Here is a 25,583-nt window from a genome sequence, read left to right as displayed (position 1 = left end):
CTATATAAAGTTATAGTTCACCACGTTGTCGTAAAATTTTACAAGTCCAAGAGCTTCTGCTCAGAATTTAAAGTTCACCAGACCAGCAAGCGATATATTTGCAACTCCAGATGCGATTCTGAAAAAACTTACAGTTCCTGTAATAAATGTCGAAACTGTTCTAAATTTTCAGAATTTAAAAGATCCATAAAACTGTAACCCGAAACATTTCTGCCACTTACAAACAGAGAAACACACGGCATTCTTGAAAACATATGACCGTTCTCGCTCAACTCTCGGAATGGACTGTAGCGTGCCAGTATGTCCAACGCCCTTAAATAGACGTGATCTACATTTGTGAACTGTTACTAAAATACTGCATATCGGTTAGAACTAGAATTTTACTAGCTTGAAATTAGATTTTTGCTGGGATTCGCCGATTTCTGGTTATTTACATTTTAAACGGTGAGATAGTTAACTTGCCCAAGTTGACATCAGCTATCATTAAACACAATGAAACTCACATGCTTATGGATAGCTCTATAGTCTAATTTCTTTTATGATTAAATACGTTGATAATTATTGGAATGAACATTCCTGCTTATAATTTAAAATTTATTACATTGAAAAACCTATTTCGATAGAGCTGTTCAAACGTTGTCTTTGGAAACTTTGCTATTTCAAATCCCGTAAGGTATTAAGAACTTATTAATTTCTTAAGTCAATTGGTGTTTCTGAACCTTATATCTTTAATATCTTAAATACCATTTTGTCTGTCGAGAGGGCATTTAGACGCACATTGTCATCTCTCAGGAGGATATGCAGCGAATTGACGCATGGTGCAGGGAATGGCAATTGAATCTCAATGTAGACATGTGTAATGTGCTGCGAATACATAGGAAGAAAGATCCCTTATCATTTAGCTACAATATTGCAGGTCAGCAACTGGAAGCAGTTAATTCCATAAATTATCTGGTAGTACGCATTAGGAGTGAATTACATTGGAATGATCATATAAAGTTATGGACAAATGTAAGGATGTAGAGGCTTATCTTACGAGGGGTAAGATAGATACTGCCTACAGGAAAATTAAAGAGACCTTTGGAGAAAAGAGAACCACTTGCATGAATATCAAGAGCTCAGATGGAAACCCAGTTCTAAGCAAAGAAGGGAAAGCAGAAAGGTGGAAGGGGAATATAGAGGGTCTATACAGGGGCGATGTTCTTGAAGACAATGTTATGGAAATGGAAGAGGAGGTAGATGAAGATGAAATGGGAGATATGATACTGCGTGAAGAGTTTGACAGAGCACTGAAATACCTAAGTCGAAACAGGGCCCCGGTAGTAGACAACATTACATTAGAACTACTGACAGCCTTGGGAGAGCCAGGCCTAACAAAACTCTACCATCTGGTGAGCAAGATGTATGAGACAGGCGAAATTCCCTCAGACTTCAAGAAGAATATAGTAATTCCAATCCCAAAGAAAGCAGGTGTTGACAGATGTGAAAATTACCGAGGGATAATTATCAGTTTAATAAGTCACAGCTGCAAAATACTAACGCGAATTCTTTACAGACGAATGGAAAAACTGGTAGAAGCTGGCCTCAGGGAAGATCAGTTTGGATTCCGTAGAAATATTAGAACACTTGAGGCAATACTGACCCGACGACTTATTTTAGAAGCTAGATTAAGGAAAGGCAAACCTACGTTTCTAGAATTTGTAGACTTAGAGGAAGCTTTCAAATTCTGAAGGTGGCTGGGGTAAAATACAGGGAGTCAAAGGCTATTTACAATTTGTACATAAACCAGATGGCAGTTATAAGAGTCGAGGGGAATGAAAGAGAAGCAGTGGTTGGGAAGGAAGTGAGACAGGGTTGTATCCTATCCCCGATGTTATTCAATCTGTATACTGAGCAAGCAGTAAAGGAAACAAAAGAGACGTTCGGAGTAGGTATTAAAATCCATTGAGAATAAATAAAAACTTTGAGGTTCGCCGATGACATTGTAATTCTGTCAGAGACAGCAAAGGACTTAGAAACGCAGTTGAACGGAATGGACAGTGTCTTGAAAGGAGGATATAGGATGAACATCAACAAAAGCAAAAAGAGGATAATGGAATGTAGTCAAATTAAATCGGGAGACGCTGAGGGTATTAGATTAGGAAATGAGACACTTAAAGTAGTAAAGGAGTTTTCCTATTTGGGGAGCAAAATAACTGATGATCGTCGAAGTAGAGAGGATACAAAATGTAGACTGGCAATCGCAAGGAAAGCGTTTCTGAAGAAGAGAAATTTGTGAACATCGAGTATAGATTTAAGTGTCAGAAAGTCGTTTGAGAATGTATTTGTATGGAGTGTAGCCATGTATGGAAGTGAAACGTGGACGATAAACATTTTGGACAAGAAGAGAATAGAAGCTTTCGAAATGTGGTGCTACAGAAGAATGCTGAAGATTAGTTGGATAGATCACATAACTAATGAGGCGGTATTGAATAGAATTGGTGAGAAGAGGAGTTTGTGGCACAACTTGACTAGAAGAAGGGATCGGTTGGTAGGACATGTTCTGAGGCATCAAGGGATCACCAATTTGGTACTGGAGGGCAGCGTGGAAGGTAAAAATCGTAGAGGGAGACCAAGAGATGAATACACTAAGCAGATTCAGAAGGATGTAGGCTGATGTAGGTACTGGTAGATGAAGAATCTTGCACAGGATAGAGTAGTATGGAGAGCTGCAGCAAACCAGTCTGAGGACTGAAGACCATAACAACAACAACAACATATGAAGTTGATCATCGGTAAAGCAGATGCCGGACTGAGATTCATTGGAGGAATCCTAAGGAAATGCAATCCGAAAACAAAGGAAGTAGGTTACAGTACGCTTGTTCGACCACTGCTTGAATATTGCTCAGAGGTGTGGGACCCGTACCATATAGGGTTGATAGAAGAGATAGTGAAGATCCAACGGAGAGCAGCGCGCTTCGTTACAGAATCTATCAATAATCGCGAAAGCGTTACGGATATGATAGATAAACTCCAGTGGAAGACTCTGCAGGAGAGACGCTCAGTAGCTCGGTACGGGCTTTTGTTGAAGTTTCGAGAACATACCTTCACCGAGGAGTCTAGCAGTATATAGCTCCCTCCTAAGTATGTCTCGCGAAGAGACCATGAGGATAAAATCAGAGAGATTAGAGCCCACACAGAGGCATACCGAGAATCCTTCTTTCCACGAACAATATGAGACTGGAATAGAAGGGAGAACCGATAGAGGTACTCAAGGTATCCTCCGCCACACACCGTCAGGTGGCTTGCGGAGTATGTATGTAGATGTAGATGTAGATGTCTTTAATTTGCGTTTTTTCCCTAACTTGTAGCCATGATGGCAGGGATTATATGTATTTTGTAGCCGTGAAATTAATTTCCGGTCCCTGGCTGCCACCCTGTCGGTAACTCACACCCCCGGCGTCCTGCAACAGCCATGCGCCCGTGTCCTTCCCGCTGATAGTGTAAACACTCCAGACTACCTGCTGCCTTACTGTCAGCCGGTTTACTTTGTGGCCTCTTGTTTCTGCCAAAGCAGGGACGGAAAGTGTCGTTTGCTGGGCGAAACAAACGACTCCAGTGGTCATCTCCTCACGAGCGATGCTCGCCTGTGTCAACACTTGCACGCACCACGCCCTTTCGCCTGTCGAGCTGCATCTACACTGAAGAGCCAAAGAAACTGGTACACCTGCATAATTTCGTGTAGGGACTCCCACCCACTCTCCCCCTCCCCCGAGCACGCAGAAGTGCCGCAACACGAAGTGGCATGGACTCGACTAATGCCTGAAGTAGCGCTGGAGGGAATTGACACCATGAATCCTGCAGGGCTGTCCATAAATTCGGAAGAGTACGGCAGGATGAAGATCTCTTCTGAACAGCACGTTGTAAGGCATCCCAGATATGCTCAATAATGTTCATGTCAGGGTAGTGTGGTGGCCAGCGGAAGTGTTTAAACTCAGAAGAATGTTCCTGGAGCCTCTCTGCAGCAATTCTGGACGTGCGAGGTGTTACATTGTCCTTCTGATATTGCCCAAGACCGTCGGAATTCACAATGGATATGAATGGATGCAGGTGATCAGACAGGATGCTTATGTACGTGTCACCTGTCAGAGTCGTATCTATACGTATCAGGGGTCCCATATCACTCCAACTGCACATGCCCCACTCAGTTATAGAGCCTCCACCACCTTGAACACTCCCCTGCTGACATGCAGCGTCCATGGGTTCATGAGATTGTCTCCATACCCGTACACGTACATCCGCTCGATACAACTCGAAACAAGACTCGTCCGAGCAGGCAACATTTTTCCAGTCATCAACAGTCCAATGTCGATGTTGACGGGCCCAGGCGAAGCGTACAGCTTTGTGTTGTGCAGTCATCAAGGGTACATGAGTGGGCCTTCGGCTCCTAAACTCCGTATCGATAATGTTTCGTGGAATGGTTCGTACGCTGACACTTGTTGATGGCCCAGCTTTGAAATCTGCAGGAATTTCCGGTAAGGTTGCCCTTCTGTCACGTTGAACGATTCTCTTCAGTCGTCGTTGGTTCCGTTCTTGCAGGATATTTTTCAAGCCGCAGCGATGTCGGAGATTTGATGTTTTACCGGATTCCTGATATTCACGGTACACTCGTGAAATAGTCAGACGGGAACATCCCCAATTCTTCGCCAACTCGGCGATGCTGTGTCCCATCGCTCGTGCACCGATTATAACACCACAGGGTAACGGCGTGCTCTAGACGTCTTGTCACGGTCCGCATGGCTTTCCCCCTCGGAGGTTCGAGTCCTCCCTCGGGCATTGGTGTGTGTGTGTCGACCTTAGCGTAAGTTACTTTAAGTTAGATTAAATACGTCCGCAGCTCGTGGTCTCGCAGTAGCTTTCTCACTTCCCGAGCACGGGGTCCCAGGTTCGATTCCCGGAGAGGTCAGGGATTTTCACCTCCCTCGTGATGACTGGGTGTCGTCTTCATCATCATCATTCATCCCCATCACGGTCGGAGGAAGGCAATGGCAAACCACCTCCACAAGGACCTTGCCTAATACGGCTCTGTCAAGGAGGGTGGGACATCATCATCATCAGATTAAATAGTGTGTAAGCTTAGGGACCGGTGACCTCAGCAGTTTGGTCCCATAAGTCCTTACCACAAATTTCCAAATTTCGATGTAACAACTGCGCCACACACTTGTCTTATGTAGGCGTTTCCGACCGCAGCGCCGTCTTCTGCCTGTTTACATATCTCTGTATTTGAATACGCATGCCTTTACCAATTTCTTTGGCGCTTCAGTGTATATATATATATGTAATATCTCAACTTGTACTACTTTCTTTTAATTTCTTAATAGGTAACACGTTAGTAAACGTACCGATAGGAAGGAAAACAAATTCGAGTTTCATGTTCTGTCGACAGGGGCGTGATTTGAGTTGAAGTACAAGCCCGGATTGAGGAAGTAAATCAGCCGTGTTATTTTCATAGGATTCAGAGTAACCATCCCGACTGAGAAGGTCTACGGAACATTTAAATCAGGATGGTCGCCTGGGGATTCGAACCGCCGTCCACCCCTGAGCGAGTCTATTGTTTTAAACAAAGCGTCGGCGCGATTGTCGCTGTCAGAATACAGATTTGAATTACAAACACACGCGACTGTACCGGAAATGCGCACTCGCTGGTTCTCTAAACCTGCGTCCGATATATCTGTGACGTTCGACTTTTTGATCACATTTCACCAGCATATGCAAAATTGTCCTGGCTGCGTGCGGACAAACGCAGAGTTTTCCATACACTCTGTCTCATGTACTGCCTTATAAATGTACACTGTCCCTCTTATCTCTCCTCATCCTTAACGCTTATGTCAGACCAACGTGACAGAAACACACGTTCCCATCACAATAAAATCCACTCTGTTCCACCTTCTCCAAGTCCTTTACAGTAGCGGGAACCCGACTCTGGAGTAACCTCCCTCGTTATCATTTAAGTGGTTGGCAGAGGGTTCGTCGAACCACAGTCTTACTATCTCTCTACCATTCAACTCCCGAACAGCGCGCGGGAAAAACGAACACCTAAACCTTTCTGTTCGAGCTCTGATTTCTCTTATTTTATTTTGATGATCATTCCTGCCTATGTAGGTTGGGCTCAACAAAATATTTTCGCATTCGAAAGAGAAAGTTGGTGACTGAAATTTCGTAAATAGATCTCGCCGCGACGAAAAACGTCTTTGCTGTAATGACTTCCATCCCAATTCGCGTATCATATCTGCCACACTCTCTCCCCTACTACGTGATAATACAAAACGAGCTGCCCTTTTTTGCACCCTTTCGATGTCCTCCGTCAATCCCACCTGGTAAGGATCCCACACCGCGCAGCAATATTCTAACAGAGGACGAACGAGTGTAGTGTAAGCTGTCTCTTAATGGACTTGTTGCATCTTCTAAGTGTCCTGCCAATGAAACGCAACCTTTGGCTCGCCTTCCCCACAATATTATCTATGTGGTCTTTCCAATTGAAGTTGTTCGTAATTTTAACACCCAGGTACTTAGTTGAATTGACAGCCTTGAGAATTGTACTATTTATCGAGTAATCGAATTCCAACGGATTTCTTTTGGAACTCATGTGGATCACCTCACACTTTTCATTATTTAGTGTCAACTGCCACCTGCCACACCATACAGCAATCTTTTCTAAATCGCTTTGCAACTGATACTGGTCTTCGGATGACCTTACTAGACGGTAAATTACAGCATCATCTGCGAACAACCTAAGAGAACTGCTCAGATTGTCACCCAGGTCATTTATATAGATCTTAAATCTCCATGCCCCAAAACTCGCTGTACTAGTAAACATCTACTTTACACACCAAGATATTAATGTACATCTGCACAAATCTTCATTACTACTGCCAATTTTTCTCATCTTTATCATTATTATTCGATTTTTTTACTGTTATTATTATTGCTTTTATCATAATTTGTATGTATAGCACCTGATGTAAAAATACTGCGAGCATTTACTTTATTAGGTCTTAGTCATTACTCTTTATTCATTTTGTCACTAGAGTAATCTAATTTTCTTATTTAAACTATTGTCATGATGTAACTCTAATGTGTGAAATGCTGCATGTGTGAAACACTGGGCCTGCCGGAGTGGCCGAGCGGTCCTAGGCGCTACAGTCTGGAACCGCGCGACCGCTGCGGTCGCAGGTTCGAATCCTGCCTCGGGCATGAATGTGTGTGATGTCCTCAGGTTAGTTAGGTTTAAGTAGTTCTAAGTTCTAGGGGACTGATGACCTCAGAAGTTAGGTCCCATAGTGCTCAGAGCCATTTGAACCATTTTTTTGAAACATTGGTCCGATGTAAGAGACGGCCTGATGGCCCTAATCTGATCAGGTCAAATAAATAAATAAAATATTTCCTGTAGCAGCTATCTTTAAGTGTATTAAACAGTTTTACTTACTGCGGTGATGTTCAATTTCAGAACATTACTGAAGTACGTAGGTATCTCAGTTAGCAGTGTGTAGGATCCCCAGTTCTGCGCCATGTGGGTTAATGCGAGGGCGATGAAAGGGATGGAAGTGAAAAGAGAGACCCACGGCGTCGGTAATTTCTGAAAACATAGTCCAAAGCTGTACCCAGCTAATGAAGCAAACATATTATATACAATCACTTGAGTAGGGTGTGTTCTACGCTACCTTGTCGTCCTGTGAGACACACTTGACTGATTCTTCAATGTAGGACAGTTCCTGCGGGGACATGTATCTGTGTTTGGCGGGAGAGTCTGCTCCGAAGAAGAAGACGAGCACCCCCCAGACGATGGCCAGTCCTCCAAACGTGTAGAAGATGGAGGGCCAGCCAGCAGCGCTCTGGGCCAGGACTCCGGACACCACAGTCGCTATCACTGTGCCCATCTGGCCACCTGGGGGACAGAAACAAACACAGCTAGCCAGCGCACAGTTGTTACCTGACAAAGTAAACTGAACACCTCACACGGTGGCAGCACCGTCGTGGTTACCACTGAGAAACTCGTATGGCAGTAGAAAAGCGTTAACACCACGGAATTCTTACAAGTGGACGTCTGTCACAGTCTACACATTTGTACAACAGTGCCCTTCAATGTACAGCAATTAAACATAAATTTGCACTTTCGTTTCACAAAGCTTCTCGGACATGTTAGTACACGAACCCACCTTTCGTCTCAATAAATCACTGGCTGCTTTAAATGTGATGCTTCATTTTTCTTAAAAGTCAAATGTAGGAAGCTTTTTGTGAAATTATGTCGCCTAGTTCGCCCTTGAGGATTCGTTTATCCTGCTATCTTTCAAAAATAATGCCATAGACAGGACAGTTTTCCCCTGAGTTTTCTTACTGTCCACGAAGTCCAATACTGAGTGACAAAAGCTGTGAAATTTAGATAAAATTGCAATTTCTACATCTACATCTACATCCATACTCCGCAAACCACCTGACGGTGTGTGGCGGAGGGTACCTTGAGTACTTCTATCGGTTCTCCCTTCTATTCCAGTCTCGTATTGTTCGTGGGAAGAAGGATTGTCGGTATGCCTCTGTGTGGGCTCTAATCTCTCTGATTTTATCCTCATGGTCTCTTCGCGAGATATACGTAGGAGGGAGCAATATACTGCTTGACTCCTCGGTGAAGGTATGTTCTCGAAACTTCAACAAAAGCCCGTACCGAGCTACTGAGCGTCTCTCCTGCAGAGTCTTCCACTGGAGTTTATCATCTCCGTAACGCTTTCGCGATTTCTAAATGATCCTGTAACGAAGCGCGCTGCTCTCCGTTGGATCTTTTCTATCTCTTCTATCAACCCTATCTGGTACAGATCCCACACTGGTGAGCAGTATTCAAGCAGTGGGCGAACAAGCGTACTGTAACCTGCTTCCTTTGTTTTCTGATTGCATTTCCTTAGGATTCTTCCAATGAATATCTGTCTGGCATCTGCTTTACCGACGATCAACTTTATGTGATCATTCCATTTTAAATCACTCCTAATGCGTACTCCCAGATAATTTATGGAATTAACTGCTTCCAGTTGCTGACCTGCTATACTGTAGCTAAATGATAAGGGATCTCTCTTTCTATGTATTCGCAGCACATTACACTTGTCAATTGCTGTTCTTTGCACCATGCGTCAATTCGCTGCAGATCTCCTGCATTTCAGTACATTTTCCATTGTTACAACCTCTCGATATACCACAGCATCACCCACAAAAAGCCTCAGTGAACTTCCGATGTCATCCACAAGGTCATTCGTGTGTATTGTGAATAGCAACGGTCCTACGACACTCCCCTGCGGCACACCTGAAATCACTCTTACTTCGGAAGACTTCTCTCCATTGAGAATGACCTTGTCCTAGTATTGTTCGTATTGCCGCAGGTTACTGCCTGATAACACATTTATCAAAACATTCAATATATTATTTATTGCGTGTACTTTGCTTCCGCTTCTTTGAGGTTGATTTCTGAAACACAGAAGTATTACCTTTTCTTTGTGTTGATTTGCATGTGGACTCATACTGAAGTTTTTATAGAATGTTATCACATGGCTGGGGTGCTGTAACCCATGAACCATTGTGGTGTGCACCATCACCACCACGTTTGTAATGTTATTGTGGAATGAACATTAACATTGTAAACCAATGATCTTTCATAATGTTAAGTTAGTTAAAGGTATCATACTTTAATAAAATACAACGTTGACTTCTTTCCACATACATGTAACTGGGATTCATTAAATATGGCTAATGCACAGAATGATTTATTATGAAGTTTTAGTTGAAGTACGGAGAGAGAAAAATAGTTTCTATGTACATGTTTCCTCTTTGTCTATGATTCAAAGTAGTTTTCAGTATTCAGATGCGATATCATATGTATGTTTCCATTTGGCATAAAGTAATAAATTGAGCACACCTATAAGTTCAATATAAGAATAAAACCGTACCTTATAAGATATCTGTTGCACAAATATGTGATTGTCTAATTGTAAAGATTAAACACTCGTGTCGGATACATGAAAAGTAACAGAGGTTATTGTGAGCAATCCACCATTCTTAAAGCGTAGATGTAATTGTTGACGTATGATAAATTTCGAAGTGGACCTAGTAGATAGTAAGCTAGCGAAAAAGACTTAAACAAAAACTAAGTAATGTGTGTCAGCAGTACTTTTTCTCCACTGTAGCAGTTTATGTATTAATTTTGCTATCTGCAACTCAGCCCTGATTAAACACAAACTGTTTATACTACTTTAACCAATGTTAATAATGAATGTAGTTTCTAATAGCTGCTGCTCTTTACTAATTTACATCCTGATTCGTCTACAGGTTCTCCTTCATGGTGGGATCCAAAAAATGCTATGAGTAAATGAAGGAATGCTGCGGATAAGCCACGAACAAAATACCTAGCAAACAACTAAATGTATTACTTTTCAAAGAAGAAGAATTTATGGTATGGAAGGCATTAATTTCTCTGAGACTTGCGTGGTACATTAAATAAACGAATTTTGCTAATATCAAAATCAATCCATTCCATAATTGCCACGGTGGCACTGATACTGCAACCGTAATACGTCTTCAAGTACAGAAAAAAGTCTTCGTTGCACAACCTGGGTTTATTTAATTTTCATACATGATGCGTTTCGCGTGTTCTAGGCATTATCAGACAGTCTGGCCAAATTACAAACTGATATAAGTATAAATTACTATTAAAGACATTAATAAATGAATAAATAAAAAATAAAAAAATATGGGCGTATTTTGCACTGTGAGTTTTTTCTGCTCACTGAATTTGTTTGTTTTTCCTAAGTTAGGTACCCCTTGCACATCTTAGTAGCTTTATTTTGCCTACTGTCATTACTTTTTTATCGTCTTGCTTCTAGGCGATGTAATGAAGCATTAACAGTGGCTATCTGGCTGTTTCATTTCGGTTCTATAGGGCTTTTATTCACGTTCGACGCCTCGGTCACGATTATCAAGGGTTTCTATCGGTGAGTTCAGTTATGATGTAATATTTCATGCGTTGAAATTTATACCCCCCAGCACCCCCAGAAACACAAATGTGGCCCTGTACTCTATAGGCCAGTCGATGTATGTCTTTCTTTTGTTATGTCCGCCTGCTCAGCTGTGTGGTAACGTGATTGCCTCCCATGCACTGGGCCCGGTTTCGATTCCCGGTCCACTCGGAGATTTTCTCCGCTCGTCGACTAGGTGTTGTGTTATGTTCGTCATCGGCCGCAAGTCGCCCAATGTGGCGCCGACTGAAACAAGAGCCCATTGCGACCTCCCGGCCAACAATGCCATACAATCATTTCATTTTTTCCTTTTGTTATTTTTAATTTACTCATTTATTAATTTCTTTATTAGCAAATTCTTTTATATTTAAACCAGTTCGTAATTTCTCCAGATTGTCTGATGATGCCTAAAACAGGCGAAACGCATCACATGTGAAGACTAAACAAACCTACCTTCTGCAGACAAGACTGTTTTTTCTGTATTTATATTTGCTAGTATCTGTCAAAGACATTATTGTCACCAAACTGAGACGATTCAGGTAACACTAGATACTGAAATAACACCGAGCTGTTCGAGAAAGGAACAGATGCTTTTCTTATTTACCAATAAATGAGTTAGAAGCAAAAATTACCGTGCAGAACACACTTCACCTGAGTAAACGATGGTCCCCAGCACAGCATTTTCCTTGGGTGGTATCCACTTCGCCAGCAGCGAGTGTGTACAGGGAAATATGAAGCCCTGAAAGAGCAGAAAGGGTTACCCTAGGGACATATTTTTATCAAGTTCAACTCTCAAAAGCAACATTAGTGATATGTTATGCAGCATAGTCAATATACACCAATCAAAAAGAGTTACACATTACTGAAAGGTAAGCTGTCAGTTTACTTTGATACAGTACATAGGAAAATATACTTGCAGTATAATATTTTTAAATGTACTAACGTAGATTAACTATGATTCACATTTATGTGAATAAAGAACTAGAAAAAAGCTTTCATAGCACTCAAATAGATCAGAAATAGGCTAAACTATACTCACTGTCACAACACAGTTTGTAAAACTTCCTGGCAGATTCAAACTGTGTGCCGGACCGAGACTCGAACTCGGGACCTTTGCCTCTCGCGGGCAAGTGCTCTGCCAACTGAGCTACCCAAGCACGACTCGCGACCCGTCCTCACAGCTTTACTTCTGCCAGTACATTGTCTCCTACCTTCCAAACTTTACAGAAGCTCTCCTGCGAACCTGCAGAACTAGCACTCCTGAAAGAAAGGATATTGCGGAGACATGGCTTAGCCACAGCGTGGGGGATGTTTCAAGAATGAGATTTTCACTCTGCAGCGGAATGTGCGTTAATATGAAACTTCCTGGCAGATCAAAACTGTGTGCCGGACCGGGACTCGAACTCGGAACCTTTGCCTTTCGCGGGCAAGTGCTCTGCCAACTGAGCTACCCAAGCACAACTCACGCCCCGTCCTCACAGCTTTACTTCTGCCAGTACATCGTCTCCTACCTTCCAAACTTTACAGAAGCTCTCATGCGAACCTGCAGAACTAGCACTCCTGAAAGAAGTGGCAGAAGTAAAGCTGTGAGGGCGGGGTGTGAGTTGTGCTTGGGTAGCTCAGCTGGAAGAGCACTTGCCCGCGAAAGGCAAAGGTTCCGAGTTCGAGTCCCGGTCCGGCACACAGTTTTAATCTGCCAGGAAGTTTCATATCAGCGCACACTCCGCTGCAGAGTGAAAATCTCATTCTGGAAACACAGTTTGTGTTTAGATCGAGAGTCCAATGCTGCCTGGTACTTGCATAGCATGAGTTCGTTGAGGAATCTTGAAAAATAATGACCGCCTCCGTGCCAACGCTACGTCGTATACTATGAGAGTTCTGCCAGAATAATTCTCAGCACACGATTAGTGAGAACCACTGAGCAGCCAATAGTGTTTCCTTGTAGTGAACAGTCTGTATGAATGGTAATAAAAACGTAGTTAACGTCTCAAATATTAAAAACACAAAGCTCTAAAAATAATAATTGATGTGCTTTCCTGCTAAAATTCGTCAAATTTAACAAACCTGTAGCGCTATCTGTATTACCAAACCGCTGTCGTGAAACCCAATCCCGGTTGCAGATTGCCTATGTACCGAATTTCACGGTAACAAAAATTTGATTTCGATATATTTCGCGTAATTGTTGGCCGAAGTTAAAAATTTAAATTTCTGCCATAATCTGCTCAGTAAGAGGTATAATCCTGTGTTATATACGAGAAGTATTACAGAAAATGTGTGTTTGTCTCGAAGCAGCGTAACTTGACGGCGCGCATTTCCCGGATGTATTCATCCAGTGCAGTATTTGAGAATGAGTGCACAGTGCGACTCCCAACAAACTTCACACGTAATTTCAAACCCTTTCTAGACTATTTCTCCTACAAAATGATGAAATCAAAAACGTTAACCTCTTACTACGTTTTCGCTGTTCTTGCAGTCAAACGTCAGCATCAGGCATGATGTTTTAATATATTACTTCTTTTTTGCCTACTCTATTCGCAACACTGTTTGCCGTCAGTATCTACGTATACTGCTGAATGTACAGCAAAATTATATGATGGTACACGTGGTTCAGAAGGTATTACGTCATAAACCTTAAAATGCGTGAAAAATTAGATTTTGCTGAAAAAAAAGGGCAAATCACCCAGACTATATTCATCCTTTATTCCATAATGGTAACACTTAGCGACTTTCAACAAACTTTAATCTCAAACATTCTTTAAACTTTTCTCGCTTACTTGCATAAAGTCAGATATTTAACACATTAACTCATTTGTACTTGATACTAGAAGGTATCAGATAGATTATATAATGGTAACGCAGAGATTTAGGAACCAGGTTTTAAACTGTAAGACATTTCCAGGGGCAGATGTGGGCTCTGACCACAATCTATTAGTTATGAACTGTAGATTAAAAGTGAAGAAACTACAAAAATGTGGGAATTTAAGGAGATAGGACCTGGATAAACTGACTAAACCAGAGGTTGTACAGAGTTTCAGGGAGAGCATAAGGGAACAATTGACAGGAATGGGGGAAAGAAAAACAGTAGAAGAAGAATGGGTGGCTTTGAGGGATGAAGTAGTGAAGCCAGCAGAAGATCAACTAGGTAAAAACACGAGGGCTAGAAGAAATCCTTGGGTAACAGAGGAAATAATGATTTTAATTGATGAAAGGAGAAAATATAAATATGCAGTAAATGAAGCAGGCAAAAGGAAATGCAAACGTCTCAAAAATGAGATCGACAGGAAGTGCAAAATGGCTAAGCAGAGATGGCTAGAGGACAAAAATGGTTCAAATGGCACTCAGCACTATGGGACTTAACATCTGAGGTCATCAGTCCCCTAGAACGTAGAACTACGTAAACCTAACTAACCTAAAAACATCACACACAGCTATGCCCGAGGCAGGATTCGAACCTGCGACCGTAGCGGTCGCGCGGTTTCAGACTGAAGCGCTCAGAACCGCTCGGCCACCACGGCCGGCAGAGGCTTATCTCACTAGGGGTAAGATAGATACTGCCTACAGGAAAATTAAAGAGACATATGGAGAAAAGAGAACCACTTGTATGAAAATCAAGAGCTCAGATGAAAACCAAGCTCTAAGCAAAGTAGGGAAAACAGAAAGGTGGAAGGACCTTATAGAGAGTCTATACAAGGGCGATGTACTTGAGGATAATATTATGGAAATGGAAGAGGATGTAGACGGAGATGAAATGGGAGATATGATACTGCGTGAAGAGTTTGACAGAGCACTAAAAGACCTGAGTCGAAACAAGGCACCATTAGAACTACTGACAGCCTCGGGGGAGCCATTCCTAACAAAACTCTACCATGTGGTGAGTAAGATGTATGAGACAGGCGAAATACCTTCAGACTTCAAGAAGAATATAATAATTCCAATTCCAAAGAAAGCAGGTGTTGACAGATGTGAAAATTACCGAACTATCAGGTTAATAAGTCACAGTTGTAAAATACTAACGCGAATTCTTTACAGACGAAGGGAGAAACTTGCAGAAGCGGACCTCGGGGAAGATCAGTTTGGATTCCGTGGAAATATTGGAACACGTGAAGCAATACTGACCCTACGACTTATCTTAGAAGATAGATTGCGGAAAGACAAACCTACGTGTCTAGCATTTGTTGACTGAGAGAAAGCTTTTGACAATGTTGACTCGAATACTCTATTTCAAATTCTGAAGGTGGCAGGGGACCTGAAGGGGAAGTAGTCGTTGGGAAGGGAGTGAGACAGGGTTGTATCCTATCCCCGATGTTATTCAATCTGTATATTGAACAAGCAGTAAATCAAACAAAAGAAAGATTCGGAGTAGGTATTAAAATACATGGAGAAGAAATAAATGGTTTGAGGTTCGCCGATAACATTATAATTCTGTCAGAGACAACAGAGGACTTGGAAGAGCAGCTGAATGGAATTGACAGTGTCTTGAAAGGAGGATATAAGATGAACTTCAACAAAAGCAAAACCAGGATAATGGAATGTAGTCGAATTAAGTCGGGTGATGATGAGGGAATTAGATTAGGAAATGAGACACTTAAAGTGGTAGATGAGTTTTGCTATTTGGGGAACAAAACAACTGATGATGGTCGAAGTAGAGAGGATATAAAATGTAGACTGGCAATGACAAGGAAAGCGTTTATGAAGAAGAGAAATTTGTTAACATCGAGTATAGATTTAAGAGTCAGGAAGTCGTTTCTGAAAGTATTTGTATGGAGTGTAGCCATGTATGGAAGTGAAACATGGACGATAAATAGTTTGGACAAGAAGAGAATAAAAGCTTTAGAAATGTGGTGCTACAGAAGAATGCTGAAGATTAGATGGGTAGATCACATAACTAATGAGGAGGTATTGAATAGAATTGGGGAGAAGAGTAGTTTGTGACACAACTTGACTAGAAGAAGAGACCGGTTGGTAGGACATGTTATGAGGCATCAAAGGATCACAAATTTATCATTGGAGGGCAGTGTGGAGGGTAACAGTGGTAGAGGGAGACCAAGAGATGAATACACTAAGCAGATTCAGAAGGATGTAGGTTGCAGTAGGTACTGGGAGACGAAGAAGCTTGCACAGGATTGAGTAGCATGGAGAGCTGCATCAAACCAGTTTCAGGACTGAAGACCACAACAACAACAACTCATTTGTAAACCAGTCAGACGTCTGAAGTTATTTTATGCATGGAAGTTCGGGGATTTTCTGGTAAGAAGCTAAGCGAAGACTTGTTCTAACCCCGGGGTAGAACAGTAATATCATCAATATCCATTTTTCAAAGAATTTCAGTTCTCACGGATGCTATACCGTCGCTGTACAGATGGGCGAGGCTGTGTACAAGTGCCTGAGGCTAGGGAACATATTTTGTATGTATGCCGGGTACTAAATGGTTTCGAACTGACGCGAACCCTGTTTCGGCTCAGAGACTATTAATGGCTATTCATGCTAAGCGCTCCGCGGGCAGCCTGCCTTCCTCATAAAGAACTGCATTCAATAGCTACAGACATGATCTGATCAAAAGTATCCAGATAGCCCTAAGCAACGTGGAACTGACCACTTGTCGTACCGAGAAGCGCACTTGACAGTATGAAAGGAGGCTGGGAGTACTGTGTCATCAATATGAAAGCGGTCACAGCAGAATGAGTCGGTCAGGAGAGCTCAACACATCGGACGTGGACTAGTCATTGGACGTCACCTGAGTAACAAACCCATCAAGGACATCTCAGCCCTTCTAATGCTGCCCAATTCTCCTGTTGGTGTTGTGATTGTGAAGTGAAACGCGAAAGACACAACCACATCCAAACCAAGGCCAGGCAGACAGACCTCGTGAGCTGGTGGAGAGGGCCGTCGAATGTTGCGAAGAGCGGTTGTAAAATAGAGCATGAAATCAGCGAAAGGAATCATCTTGAGTTCCAAAGTGCTACGAGCAGTCCAGCTGGTATTAAAACCAACGGGATACAATAGTTCAGTAGCTGTTCATAATTGAAAATGGATTAAAACAGTCTTGACCACAGTAAAATACACTCATGTCCACAAAAAATAGAACATCTTGAACGACTAGAGACACGACGTTCATATTCACGGGACATGTACTTTAGTATGTTCTGCAGAGATGATTGGCATTTGAATGATGTCGGCCCCTGGGTTCGAGGTCAACATCGATATTGCGGCGCAACACCACCAACTGGTAAAATGTGCCTGAAGCTCTCGTTGTCGCTATAAACCGAAGGCAATGGATCAGTGTGTCTTCAGCATACGTGTAGGATGCCTCGCAGACGTATATGCGAATCGTAGCGTCAAACTAGTGAGTTTGAAAGAGGGCTTATTACTGGCGTGAGATAATGTGATGCATCCATCCGGAAAATTGGTGCTCTTGTGGGACGAAGTGTTTCAGCAGTGCAACGGGTTCGCGGAGGATCACAGAATACGATGAGAGGGGTCAGGTCACACCAACCAGACCACCCCCCGAGAAGATTGACATCTTATCCGAATAGTGCGGCTGGTCCCGGCGGAGGTTCGAGTCCTCCCTCGGGCATGGGTGTGTGTGTTTGTCCTTAGGATAATTTAGGTTAAGTGGCGTGTAATCTTAGCGACTGATGACCTTAGCAGTTAAGTCTCATACGATTTCACACACATTTATCCGAATGGCATTTCCTGACAGATCTGCGTCCTCCTCAGATCTATGTAACAGTGTAATACACAGTACACTATCAGGGGTGACAGTTCGTCGTCGTTTATTACGGCGTGGGTTACGTGCGCGTCGTCCACTTCTCCGCCTACCTTTGACGAATGTGCAAAAATATGGTAGACGGCAATGGCGCATGGAACGACGTCACTGAGAATAGGAATGGCATCCGATGATGTTTTCGGACGAATCCGGATTCGGTTTGTTTGAAAATGATGACCGCATTTTGGTTCGCAACAGACCGAGGGAGCGGCATCACAGTGACAGCAATCGCACATAACATACAGCGTCTTATGGCGTGGAGTGCTATTGGGTACAACCAACAAATCACAGTGGGTGCATGTCCAGGACACTGTGACCATTGTGACCTAAGTAAATGACATCTGCAACCCGTAGCCATAGCCTCTCTGCACAACACCCCAGACGCCATTTTTCAGCAAGACAGCGCACGACCACATGTTGCTGCACCAACACTTGTCTTCTTGGTGCCACAGGCTCTCAGCCTCTTCCCCTCGCCCGCCAGATCACCAGACTTGTCGCCAATCGAAAATGTGTAGGATATGGCTAAAAGACGGGTGAAATGCTGTGACCCAGTGCCAACCACCACAGATGAACTTTGGAACCAGGTGAATGCCGCATGGATTGCTATACCACTGGACGCCATTCGCGCGTTATACGCATCGATGCCATCACGCATGCAACAAGTTATCGGGGCCGCTCGCGGACCGTGTGCCTACTAGGCACCAGGGCACATTCTGAACTGACGTGACTGAAATACTAATCAATTCTACAGAACATACTAATGTTCATGTCCTGTGAATATGAACGTCTCAAGTCCTTCAGGGAGTCATGTTTTCCCGGAACATGGGTGTATCTATTCGTATTTGCAATGGTTACTGGTTCCAGTCAAATTGTGACCATCTTCAGACCATCTGTACCGCGATGGTAGGCGGTGGCGGTGATCGGACCAGATATTGTGACTCCACGAACGTCAACGTTTCTCCACGAGAGATGTTCTCAAAAATTACCAGTTCCTCATAAGCCATAAATTTATGTAATAGCCACTAAGCGACGCTTTAGGTGGCGTAAAGAGAGACGCCACTGGACAGTGGATGATGGAAACGAGTGACTTGGAATGAAGAATCACACTACATCACATGGCAATACGATGGAAGGGTTATTGTTTGACGAATGCTTGCAGAACGTTAGCTGCCATTATGAGTAGTGCCGACAGTGAAGTGCAGAGGAAGTGTTGCTACAGTTTCTGGTTAGTTTCTCGAGGTTACGGGCTGCTCCCCTCATTAAGAAAACGCTAAACGCGGAATGATGTGAACACATTTTAAACACTCTGTACTAGGTACAGTAGAGGAACAGTTTGGAGATGATGATTGATTGTAGCAGTATGACAATTTGTCAAGTCATAGAGCAGCATCTGTGAGGCATGGATTGTGGACAATAACATTCATGAAATGGACTTGCCTGTCCTGAGTGCCGATCTGAACCCAGTGGAATATCTTTGCAACAAGTTAGAACGTCAGCTTCACTACAGACAACAGTGTCCTCTCTGGTTTCAGTTCCTGAGGAAGTATGGGCTACCACTCCTCCATATACATTCGAAGTGTCCTCACCACAGTTCACGTCGTCATAAGGACGACTCTTGGAGACTCCCCATATATGTCCACCAACAGATGTCTGGGTCTTTTTGATCAGACGATGTAAACTGGCCTATGCAGAACTGTACAAGAAATCCAGAAAACTACAGTAGATAAGTTCACTCTGATCCCCATGTCCAAAGAGTTCATACCAAGAGTACGTCATCTAAAAATAGTTGTATTTCTTATCGAGAATGAGGCCGAAAACTTTATTGCTTTTAGGTACCTTCATTCTAAGTACTAGAAGATTAAAGGCATGATGGGAATGACCAGAAACAACCACATGCACTTCTTCAGCCGGAAACAGCAAACCCGATTTCAGTGCCCATTCTTCCGACTTCTCACTGTTGTCAATAGTTGTCTCCAAGACTGGAAGACGGACGAAAAATTAAAAATTACGCTTAAAAGCAGTATCACAGGCCTGCATGTGGACGAAAAAATGCCTGTATGTAATGATTGCAGAGGAAATCATGTTGTATATTTATTTATTTTAACCTGAGCAGATAAGGGCCTTCAGTCAGTCTCTTACGTTGGACGAGAGTTTCTACATATATAGCAGTTTTTTAAAGAAGAGCTGCATAAGAAATGAGGAAAGCTTTAATATGGTAAATAGTAATAACATACAATTAAATAATTCAAAATGATTTGAACGTGTACAGAGAGAATGTGAATAAATAACACTGATTGAGAACTAGGTATAAACGCCTAGCCAGCACGGTAGCTGAGCGAGTTCGCTCAGAGACCTGGCGTGTCTCTGTAATAAAAAAACTGAGTGAAAAGATCAACAACGAACTTCAATGCATGTCATGTGACGTCCACTTCGACCAAAATACAACGAACAAAATGAAAAAAAAAGAAAAAAAAGAAAAAAGTCGTTATCGTTGCTACCTCTGGATCACGGGGTCCCGGGTTCGATTCCCGACCGGGTTGGGAATTTTCTCTGCCCGGGGACTGGCTGCTTGTGTTGTCCTCGTCATTTTATCATCATCATTCGTGACAGGGGCTAGACTGGGCTGTGAAAAAAATTGGGCTGAACAAAACTGGGACTTTGTACTGGCGCTTATGACCGCGCAGTTGAGTGCCCTACAAGCCAAACATCACCACCATCATCAACAACAAATAATTGTCTAGATTATGAGGTCTAATCCAGCTGATGACCTACTGCGTTTCCCTCAAATATTTTAAAATCTGTAGCTCAGAAAACATGAGAAGCAGACAGAAGAGGCTTGTTCGATTTTTATCGAGCCTTTGTACGATCCACACTTGATTGTAGTCGTATGCTGTAGGAATCTGCTCGTACGACTTACATGAACACCATTGATGCAGTCTACTGCATTACTTCAAACTGGCCACATGGACGTCAAATACCCGTCCCATAACTCGCCTCTGCACTGGGCCTTGAATGTTACCAGTTTAAGTCAGGTGACGAATTCTCATGGTGCAACAAGCACAAAACGTTTTAACGCTACGTCAGGCATTTGCGTGCTATAGTCTACTGTTGCTTGCCCTTTGATACTCATTTTGCGAACTTAGAGCTGTTGACGTACATGCAGACTGCAGTCTTTTATGAGCGCTTTTCGTTTGTTAAGATCCAATTGGTCGCGAAATGGAAACCACAGTCAAAATCGAAAATCTTTTATTTGCAACAGTTATTTCTCAACAACATTGTCGCCGCTACGACTTATATATGTGTTGTAGAGTTGTACCAAATTTCCAATACCATCGTCATAAAAGGCAGCCGGCTGTGTTTTCCGCCTATTTTCAACGCTGGTCAGCACCCCGTTGCCCTTGCCAGAATGCTATCCTCATAGCCAGTGGTTAATCTGAGCAGAGATGAAACTCTGGTGAATGATCAAACTCTTCTCACTCGAAACGCTGCATGCGCGTCTTCGTTGCACCTACAGTGTGCAGCCTAGATTTGTCATGAAGAAGGAAATGCATGACAGTTACATTTTGTGGGCTATATGAAATCTGGCGAAATTTCTCGGCAGTTACTCGTACATGGCGGGAGACACTATTTTCTAATCATCTTTACCTGCTCACTGTGAACTTGAAACTGAAAAGAGGGATGCGACGCGATCGACGGGCATACAAGAGACACTGCCCGACGTAACTGTGAAAAGGCTCATCGGTCTTCCATTTCGCGACCCATCGAGCCTTAATACACCAATAGCTGTCGTAGAATTGGCCCTGGAGAATACTATTATTTTGCGCCACGGATGGAGCAAACCATCACCCTCACCCAGAGATATTTTAGATTGAGTAGTTTATAACTGCCCACGTCGTGTTGTGCCGACTCCACTGTAGCTTGAATGGATTTTTAAGTTTGTTTTATATGCCCGACTTCTAATTTCACCACACAAGTCTCCAGGGTTGAGCAGTAATTGCCCGATGACGACACGCAATACAGTTTGTTAAAGCGGAGTTCGCCGTTATTAATTATGTTTTTAGATTTAATTTTATTACTCGTACAGAGACAACGTTCCTTTGTTTAACAGCGCGTCGTCAAAATAAGTATGAAATGCTAATGTCTTTGCAATACATAATGTCGACTATTGAGTTAAAGTTCGTTATTCAATGGGCACTTATGCAGTTTAGCAGGTACGGAAAAAATTTATCAATTTTTTTCAAAATTTGATCAATTATAGTCAAATTTCATACGCTGATTACGAATACGATATTTATTTTCGCCCCAGTCAATTATTTACATCAAAAAAATTGTTTTAAATTTTTTTAAAATTTTTTTATTTTTCAATATTTTGTCGATATAGTGAATTCTGATGCGCTGATTTCGAATATAACATCCATTTTCATTTTCCCTTGACCGTCGGCGATATCTTCTGCCCGATAAGCGCGGCGCTGCCGATGACGCAACATTGCGTAATACACTAACTAATCAGTATTTTCAAATCATAGGCGGCCGCTGCCGCGGCCGCATTCCAAAAAAAAAACTCCCAACCTAACCTCAAGTGGGCTACGCTACAGATCACTTTATTTATGAAAATACAAAGTACAATCACCGGCACTTATGCAGTTTAGCAGAAATTTAACTATAATCGATCAAATTTTGAAAAAAATTGATAAATTTTTTCCGTACCTGCTAAACTGCATAAGTGCCATTCAATGGAAAGTTGGAAATTGAGATTTAGCTTACTGTTTTATCAATCACACTTGGCGCCCGAACAGGGACTTGACCAAAAATTACTTCAAATTCTTGGAAAATTTCTATGTGCTTTGTGTTAATATATGTTCTGTCGTTTCATGTACACATCATCTCTCTGTGAGAATGACAGAAAATACGCTGGTCGATAACGCAGTTTAATTATCGAGAGAAAGGAAAAGAAAAGAGACGCGAATTTGCTGAGACAACATAGCGGTAACCAAGCCATCAAAAAGTAAGTCAGAATTTTGCATACGCAGTGTAGTGCTTCAGTAGCAACGTTGCTTTTCCAAGTCGATCCACATCCTTTCTATCTCCTTCTCGCTATAGAAAATCTGCTTTATTTTATCTTTCAAAGTAAAATTCTTCGTAGTCTGATAATAGAAATTATTTCTCCCCATTGTTAGTATAGCTGTATTACATTTTCAACATGGTGGATAGTGTGTGCAATTTGCAGTGAAGAGCATCTTCATTCATTTGTCTGAAACGTTTAGGTTCCATCTTGTCTTCTCGCCAGATAGAATTTCATTTGTTGCTCACGCGAGAGCGGTGCTCTTAGCGGACTCACCACGTCACTGACAAACGACGAAAGCCTTGCGTAGCACGTGGTTTACTGACGAAAATGGCAGATAGTAAACAGAGACAGGTGACAACAGGAGACGGGAGTGAAGACGTTAATAGTATCCCATACCCTTTACGATCGCGAACGGTAGGTTCCCGTGTGGAAACTGAACTAACCATGTCTGTAACAGGGGAAAGTGACCCTAAAGTCCAAATTCTTCCCGCTGCAGCTACAAATGACATCGGTGCGTTAATGGAAATGCTGAAACAACAGTTTGACGCAGTAAATGAGACTATAAAAACACAAAATGAGACTGTTAACGCCCGATTAGATGCTGTAAGCGAATCAGTAAAAACACAAAATGAGACTGTTAACGCCCGATTCGATGCTGTAAGCGAATCAGTAAAAACACAAATTGAGGCTGTTAACGTCCGATTAGATGCTGTAAGCGAATCATTAAAAACACAGCTAGGCACAATCAAAACAGATCTGCATAAAGAAATTACGGCTGAATTAAATACCCATTTGGGTGAGGTGCAAACTAAGATCAGTGATCATATTCAGAAAATGCAGAAACAGGTGAAAAGTGAAATAGCTGAAGTATCTGGAACATTAAACACAAAAATTCAGGCAGCTACCAAAGAAATAAACTCAGTTAGAAATGCAGTATCTGACATTGAAGGTGTAGTGGAGGATCTGTCGAGGCAGATAGACTCAATCAATATTGAAGAACAGGTTAAGAGCACCGTGAAAGCACACGCGGAGGCATTGTCGTAACACTACGGTGAATGGATAAAGGGTAAAGATATTTTTATCGAAAAGAAGGTCAGGGAGGAGCTTAGGGAGACTGTCAAGGATGTAACTTATGAAATCTTAGCTGCTCCTGGTAAGTCTGGAGACACAGTGGTTTCTGAATTGGGACTGATTCGGAGGACACTTACACGGGATCTTCCCGAGTGGAAGCAGCAAGTAGTGGACGAAGTCAGAATGCTGAGAAACTGGGTAGAAAAACCGCACACGCATACGCAAACTATAGGGAACAACTCTTTAGAGACGGTGACGAATGTCAGTCAACTCCTTATCGTTCACCACCTGATTACATGCAAAACGACAGTCCTGTTGAGTCCCGAGTAGGGAAAATAAATGATCCGCCCACAATCGTGAGTTTAATGCAAGAGGAAAGTGTGATTAAGCATCGCACTTTTCCTGTTTTTCATCCGCAGAAGCGAGAAATACACCCCATTCCTAAAGAATTTTTCCGGAATATTTCCCAGGAGCTGGACAGACAGACAGCGTATTCAGTTCGTCACTGGCTTTATTTCTGGTGATGCAGCATTATGGGGAACGGAAATGGTAGACACGTGTAGGAATTATGAAGAGTTTGAGAAAATGTTCTTGGCAAAATTTTGGAGTAATGGGGTACAGCAAAGATTAAGGAAGGAGGTGTATGGTGCGGAAATTTTCAATGAGAAGCGTGGAAGTCTCCGGCGATACTTCGAGAAGTATCTAGCAAAAATTAAATTCTGGGATTCTCCGATTTCTTCCAAGGACGTAATTATGATTCTCAAAAGCAAACTCCCTGTGTCTATTAGAGAGAAACTAGTAAATGTGTCCGAAGAAGACACGGATGCATTCCTTTCTGAGCTGGATTCCTTAGATTTAATTAGCGAGGATGTGCGCTCCAAGGTTGGCAGCGGCAAATTCTTCCCTGGCAGCCACCAGAATGCATCGCACGCGGACAACAACGCGCCGAAGGAGAGAGCGAGCTACTGCGACCGCTGTTGCCAACCTGCCAGCCGTTATGAAAACGCAAATGGCAATAACTTTAAATGGAAGCAGAAAACCAATTACAGTACTCAGCAGAGATACCACCCAATTTACAACCACCAGGTACAACATCAGTACGGAAACCCACCCTTTAATTCTGCGCCTGAGCAGTATGGAAATTCTCCACAAACGATTGGTAATTTTTCAAATGGGCCAGTGTACAATCGAAGTTATAGGTCGAAAAATAGCAAGTGGCATGGGCAAGGCGGAGGCCACCCAGCACATCAGAACAACTTTTCACAGAATAGAAGACCGCGGAACAATTTTCAAACGGTATCAAATGCGAACTTTCCTTCACAAGGAAATGGTTCTGCCGGCAACCAAAAGATCGGGCGACAGCCGCCGTCTCAAGTATTTTATTCACAAGTGAATGCACCCAGTGGATTTTACCCCTCTACACCGGCATTTGTACCACATAACCAGCACCAATATGAAACGGAACAAACACTTAAGGCCATGAATGACAAACAGGTTAAACATCCTGCGGAAAATTAGAGGCAGCACCTTTCAGCCTCCTAGAGGTCGCTGCCGGTTCCAGTGGGGGTACTAACGAATACTCTGATTCTGAGTATGTTAATGCGATACGGTACGACCATGAGACCGACTTACGAGATGACCTTGCACCTGA

General features: G+C 42.6%; 1 protein-coding gene across 1 annotated transcript in view; it reads right to left on the bottom strand.

Annotated features, from left to right (window-relative positions):
• The window catches only part of LOC124550990 (putative inorganic phosphate cotransporter), a 158,831-nt gene that overhangs the window by 39,564 nt on the left and 93,684 nt on the right, over positions 1 to 25,583 (bottom strand). The window contains exons 4-6 of the mRNA XM_047125823.1: positions 11,682 to 11,769; positions 7,701 to 7,924; positions 7,466 to 7,615 (exon numbers count right to left, since the gene is read on the bottom strand). Coding sequence (XP_046981779.1) covers positions 7,466 to 7,615; positions 7,701 to 7,924; positions 11,682 to 11,769 — 462 coding nt within the window. The remainder of the gene's footprint in view (positions 1 to 7,465; positions 7,616 to 7,700; positions 7,925 to 11,681; positions 11,770 to 25,583) is intronic.

This window comes from Schistocerca americana, chromosome 1 (assembly GCF_021461395.2).
Source record: "Schistocerca americana isolate TAMUIC-IGC-003095 chromosome 1, iqSchAmer2.1, whole genome shotgun sequence".
NCBI classification, from domain to species: Eukaryota; Metazoa; Arthropoda; class Insecta; order Orthoptera; family Acrididae; genus Schistocerca; species Schistocerca americana.
The sequence above is the reverse complement of the archived record's forward strand: the minus strand, read 5'-3'. Positions and strand labels throughout refer to the sequence as shown.